Source organism: Lepus europaeus, chromosome 23 (assembly GCF_033115175.1).
Source record: "Lepus europaeus isolate LE1 chromosome 23, mLepTim1.pri, whole genome shotgun sequence".
Lineage (NCBI taxonomy): Eukaryota > Metazoa > Chordata > Mammalia > Lagomorpha > Leporidae > Lepus > Lepus europaeus.
In genome coordinates, this window is record NC_084849.1 from 9,899,926 (window position 1) to 9,906,018 (window position 6,093).

A 6,093-nucleotide genomic window follows, 5' to 3' on the forward strand; every position below is an offset into this window, starting at 1 on the left:
GGGGCTGCTCGCTAGGCCGCTGCTGCCCGGGGTCGCGGCGGTGGGGTCCTGGGCCCGGGGGCCGCCTGGGATGCGCCGGGCGCCGCCGGGGACCCGCCGCCCGCGGGCCGGGGAGCTCAGGTGCGGGGCCTGGGGCGTCGGTTCGTGGGCTGTGAGTCCGCTGGTCGGGCGCGCGGTCCGCGGGTTCGCCTCTGCTCCCCCCGCTTCAGCTTTCTAGGTGCGGCCTGCGCGCGGCGGCTTCTGCTAAAGCCTCGGTTTGGGGATCCGGCAGATGGGCGCGTCCGGAGCTACTTCGCGGCGCTTTGGCGAGGAGTAACTGAGACTATGCGTGCCAGGCTGCTGGCGCGAGGTAGGCGTGGGGTCGGTGGAAGGCTGCGCGCCTGCCCCCCGGACCCCCGGCCCGCGCGTGTCTGAGCATCCTGATCCCGGAAGTGCCCGTCTGTTTATTCGCTGCACCTTGGACAGCGGCACCCCTTTCCCCAGCGTGACAACCGAAAACAAACGTCGGACAAAAGTCTGAAACGTGCCCGGGCTGGCACGCCCCTGCCCCTGGGCCGCGGGGTCCGGGAGAGCTAGGCCTTGGGCGGGGAGCTGCTGCTGGCTCAGCTCGGCCTCCCTGACCCCCTCTCGCGCAGGGAGCCCTGGAGGCGGGGCCTTGCACACCTGCGGTCGCCCGGGACCGTGGCCAGCATGAAGCCCCCGGAGGAGCTGGCCGCCGGCGGGATGCAGGCCCTCCGCCCTCAGCGCCGAGGCCGGCTCAGGGCCAGGCCGTCCTATGTGGATGAGACGCTGTTTGGCAGGCCTGCGGGCACCCAGCTTCGCCCGCCAGATTTTGACCCACCCTGGGTGGGGAAGGAGAAGGCCGGCCCAGCCGGAGGAGTGGGCGCGGCAGCCCAGGGGAGCTGTGAGACCACCGCGGCCAGGGGCGCTGCCTCCACCCTCACGCCCAGGAAGAAGAACAAATACAGGTGAGGGGCTGGGGAGACGCACCTGTGTCCCTGTTGCAGCCCCGACCTTGACCTCGCCGGGCTCCGTGCGAAAAACAGGACCGGGGTCCTCCCTGGTAGGACTGGTGAGGGGGACAGATGAGTGGGGGGCACGGGAACCCAACACTGGACCAGGCAGCAGCCGTGCCCATGGGGCGGGGGGTGAGGTCCCCAGCCCCCAGTGCAGACGGCGCGAGGCCCCGGGGGTGGGGTGCCCGGGACAGCTGAGATTTGCATACGGTCATGACTGCGGTGGACCCACGGAGCGGTGAGCGCGTGGGTGGCCCGGATTTCAGCGCGTGGGTTTGAAAGTGGGTCTTGCTGCGTTTTCCCGGGCAGGTTAAAAAACCGGAAGTTGCTGACAGGTCGTTGTCTAATTCCGTTCCCGGGATTATTTCTGATCCATCTGAGTCTGGAGGGAGGTGTCTGGTCTTGAGCCACAGGGTTTTTTTTTTTTTTTTTTTTTTTTTTTTTGTCACCGGGGGTTTGAACAAAAACTCATCAGGCTGATAGGTTGGTGAGTGCAGACCGCCATAACCAAACGCCACAGACGGGCGCTTTATGTGGTCCAGGCTCGGTCCAGGTTCAGGGCGACACAGCTGTGGGGGCTGCGAGTCCAAAGCCAAGGTGCTGGCAGCCTTGCTCAGCCTTGCTTTCTCCCGGGCCTTTGCTCTGGGTTTGCACATCCAAGCAGGGAGGTGAGGGCCACTCCCCTGCTCACCCGGAGTGTAGACACCTTGGGGCCATCAGACACAGGCGTCAAAACCGGGTGGCCAAAGGCCGCCCTCCCAAAGACTCGCAATGCGCGACGGGAGCCCCACTTTCAGTCCTGGCCAGAACTCACCAGGCCTAGCCTGGCGCCCTGTAGCTGGGCTGTGACTGTTCGCTGGATTAATGATAAAAACTTCATAATTGCCGAAGGAATCTCATTAAAGATGAGAGCCTGCTGACGCTCAGGCGGTCACGCGGATCCTTGGTTCGACTCCAGTCTCTGCTGTGGTCTTGCTGTGGGGCCCGTTCTGATGTGCACGTCCTGAGAAATGATGCGATAAGGCAGGTGACGCGCCAGGCCCGGGCCTGCGGAAGTGCGCGCACTGCACGTTTAAAAAGCTCTTATGGGGGGCCGGCGCCGCGGCTCACTAGGCTAATCCTCCACCTGCGGTGCCGGCACCCCAGGTTCTAGTCCCGGTTGGGGTGCCGGATTCTGTCCCAGTTGCTCCTTTTCCTGTCCAGCTCTCTGCTGTGGCCCGGGAGTGCAGTGGAGGATGGCCCAAGTGCTTGGGCCCTGCACCTGCATGGGAGACCAGGAGAAGCACCTGGCTCCTGGCTTTGGATCGGCACAGCGCACTGGCCGTAGTGGCCATTTTGGGGGTGAACCAGCAGAAGGAAGACCTTTCTCTCTGTCTCTCTCTCTCACTGTCTAATGCTGCCTGTCAAAAAAAAAAAAAAAAGCCCCTCTAGGGGAGGGGCCTGGCTGGCTTCGTCATGGGCTCAAGCTGCCATGCAGGGCCACGGGACGCATGGGACGGCAGAGGGGTTGGCGGACAAGGCCTCCAGGAGCAACAGGAAACCGTAAAGACTACAGTTAGATTGTTGGGGAATCTTGGTTGCAAATGACAGAAAAAAACTGGCTTGAGCAGCAGAAGGGCATTTGGGGCTCAAACTGCTGCTGGGGCTGTCGGTGCCGCCTCCCCCTGCATCTCCCAGGTCCCCGGGAAGGGCGAGATGGCCACAGACTGTCAGCTTAGCACTGGGCAACTCTAGGTGGCAGCCTGGGACAGACCTGGGTCATGTGGCCTCCTCTGGACCAATCAGTGTGGCCAGGGGGATGGAATATGCAAATTGGCAGGGCATGGGGGTCAGGACGCAGGGGGCTGGGGGAGTGGTTCTTGGGGAAGCAGCAGGAGCGAGGGGTCCCCAGGAACCTGAGAGGCCTGGGCGTCCCCTGTGTGTGCCAGGCTGGGTGGCAGGGGCCCCTGGGGACACAGCGCCGCCCACTGCCTTTCTCTCCCCTTGGCCAGGCTGCTCAGCCACACCCCGTCTCACTGCGACGAGTCACTCTTTGGCCGGCGACGCGAAGGCAGCAGCTGGGAGGCCCCGTGGACGGCGAAGGGGAACACCGCGAAACTCCACGCGCTCCTCTGGACGCCGCCACCAACCCCCAGGGGCAGCCAGTCACCCCGCCCCAGGGAGACCCCGCTGCGAGCCGTCCACCCAGCTGCTGCTCCGGAGACCGAGCCCAGGGGGGCGGCAGACTCCAGGAGGCGGTCCCTGGGCGGCGAGGGCTCCCCACGCCCTCTAGGGCGGGCACGCTCCCAGTCCCTCACTCTCCTCAGCGTGTCCAGTCCTGGCCCCTCAACTGCCTGTGCCCCAACCACACGTGAGCCTCAGGACCCCAGACCGCCTCCGTCCGGGGTGACTTTCCGGAGCCCGCTGGTGACACCCAGGGCTCTCTCCGTCAGTGTTTCCCTGCCAGTGACCCCCCGACGAGGGGCAGAGACCCAGAAACCAAAGCCCCCTTGGAGATGAGGGCCTCTCGTGGCTGGGGTCATCCGGGTAGACCAGCAGCACAGCCTGGGTCACCTGCAGGCATGGGAGAAGCCCCTGGGACCAACCAGGCGCACCTGCCCCCAGCTGTTTCACCCCCACGTGTACCAGGGGCCGTCCTTGGAGAGGCCTCTTTCCCGCTCTGTGCCAGCCTCACTCAAAACCAGTGCCAGCCCAGGGCCCCCGCCTCCTCTCCGTCCGCCAGGTGGTCCTGCTGCCCGGTGTGCACGGCCCGCCTGGGGTGCCCGTTCCCTGTCCGTCCCTCGAGCCGAGCTTCCCGCTGAGGATTCCTTTCCAGCTGTCCGGTGGCCTCCGAGGGCTTCCCGGGCTGCGCGGGGACGAGTGCGGGAGCACCGGGGGGATGCGTGGGTGAACACTTTCCGTTTTAGTAGTCATGTATTTATGTTCATGTAGTAAATACATCAGCGCAGCAAAGCCATAGGCTATGCTCATAGTTTTTTTCTCCCCATTAGGCCATTTTTAGAACAGAATCGATTTAAGTAACGAAGTTACGGAACGCCCACTGCTCACACAGGGAAGGGGCAGAACGGGTGGGGCCTGGCTTCTTTCGCCCTTTGATGTTCAGCCAGAGCAGCTACCTGGTAGGTCAGCTAGTTCCTCCCTGAGCTCAGAATGTAGGCCGCACTGAACTGATTTGTGTTTGCTTGTTTTTTGTTTTTTAAAGATTTATTTGTTTGAAAACCAGAGTTAGAGAATCTTCCATCCGCTGGTTCAGTCCCCAGATGGCCACAACAGCTGTGGCTGAGCCAGGCCAAAGCTAGGAGCCTGAAACTCCATCCGTGTCTCCCAAGTGAGTGGCAGGGGCCCAAATACTTGGGCCATCTTCTGCTGCTTTCCCAGGCGCATTGTCAGGGAGCTGAATTGGAAGTGGAGCAGCCAGGACTCGAACCGGCGCCCACCGGGAGGCTGGCATTGCAGGCAGCAGCTTAACCCGCTGCAGCACAATGTGGGTGCGTTTGTCTTGGAAGGACTGAAAAGTGGCTTTTTTATTGATATGAATTTGAAAGAGACCCCCCCCCCCCCAATGCCTGCAGGGAGTAGGGCTGGGCCAGGCCGGGGCTGGGAGCTGTGAACTCACTCTAGGTCCCCCATGTGGAGGCAGGGCCAACTGCTGGAGCCACACCTCTGCCTCCAGTGTGCATGTCAGAGGAAATGGAATTTGGAAGCAGAGCTGGGACTGGAACCCAGGCCCTCTGGAAGGATGTGGGTACCCCAAGCAACACCAAAATCCCTGTGCCAAGTGCCCGCCCCAGCCCCGGTTGTACCGCTTGTAAATGACCAGTCACACGCCACACAGCATTCAGGCAAGCACGGGAAGCACCACGTGGCCTGCGTGTGGTACACTGTGAGGCTCACGCAGCAGTGGACCCTGTTGTTCAGCGATGTGTGACTACACATGTACAGCTCCCACCTTAACATGCGTGACTACACATGTACAGCTCCCACCTTAAACGAACCAGAGGGCGAGAAGGCCAGCGTGTGGCCAGCACTTAGCGTAAAGCCCTGGGCAGCCAGGCACACATCGGGCCCCACTCCACTGCATGTTCCCTGCGTGGCCCTGGGCCGGATCGCTTGCAAAAACACCGAAGCCTTCGCCCAGATGGAGCTGCACCCCGAATCCCAGCATCCTGCCCTGGCTCAACTGGGGTCGCACTTGGGCCAAGGGTTCCTGGGGAGGCCCATCGTGGTACCCCCTCCTGGGGGAAGGAAGAGTGGACACTGCTGGGGCAGGCCACATGGAGGCCAGGACCAATGTCCCATGTGTGAATGCCTGCAGTAGCTGGATGGGGCATGGGGGACACAGGCCACCTGCCTTGGACAGGACAGGCTCTGTGGCTCGTGCACAGTCGGCATTTTCCTAGAACTTTCACAAAACGTCAATTCTCATCAGCTTCTCTCGGAACATCCACCTCTCATTTGCGCCCTCTTCCCCTGTATTTCCACTGGCACGGGTCAGGGAGGCCCTGTGTCCTCCCAGTGATGTGGAACACTGGCAGCAGCCCAGGCGTGACCCAAGGGGTCTCTGACCGCAGGCCGTGGGTTCTGGAAGGCAGCTGTGGGCCAGGGCAATGTGCAGCCCCTGAACCACCCTCGGGGCCACTGCCGCTGACCTTCGGCAGCCAAGCAGACCTGGGACACCTGATGACGAGATTTTTCCAGAAAAGGCAGAAAGCTGGGTTTCTATGTGAGGGCTCGTGTTTGTTTATTTGCGAGACAAAGAGAATGACAGACGGCTCCCATCTGCTGGTTCAGTCCCCAAATGTCCACAGTGCCCCTTGCTGGGGGCCTATACAGGGACCGAAAACTTGAGCCGTCACCTGCTGCCTCCCAGGGTGCACATCAGCAGGAGGCTGGAGCCAGAGCAGAGCTGGGACTGGAACCCGGGGCTCCTTATGGGATGTGGGCATCTTAAGCTGTGCCTTAACTGCTATGCCAGATGCCTGAGTTGGTTTTGTAGTTGTGGCTGGCATTTAAAAGGTAGGAGAGAAGACCTGGCTCCTGGCTTTGGCCTGGTCCAGCCCTCGTAGCTACAGACATT

General features: G+C 62.2%; 1 protein-coding gene across 1 annotated transcript; it reads left to right on the forward strand.

Annotated features, from left to right (window-relative positions):
- Positions 1-32: 32 nt before the first annotated feature.
- On the forward strand, positions 33-3,972 carry RITA1 (RBPJ interacting and tubulin associated 1). Its single transcript, XM_062182674.1, has 3 exons — positions 33-349; positions 636-968; positions 3,008-3,972. The coding sequence occupies exons 2-3, from the start codon at positions 691-693 to the stop codon at positions 3,513-3,515; spliced, it is 786 nt and encodes a 261-aa protein (XP_062038658.1). The 5' UTR covers positions 33-349; positions 636-690; the 3' UTR covers positions 3,516-3,972.
- Positions 3,973-6,093: the final 2,121 nt, after the last annotated feature.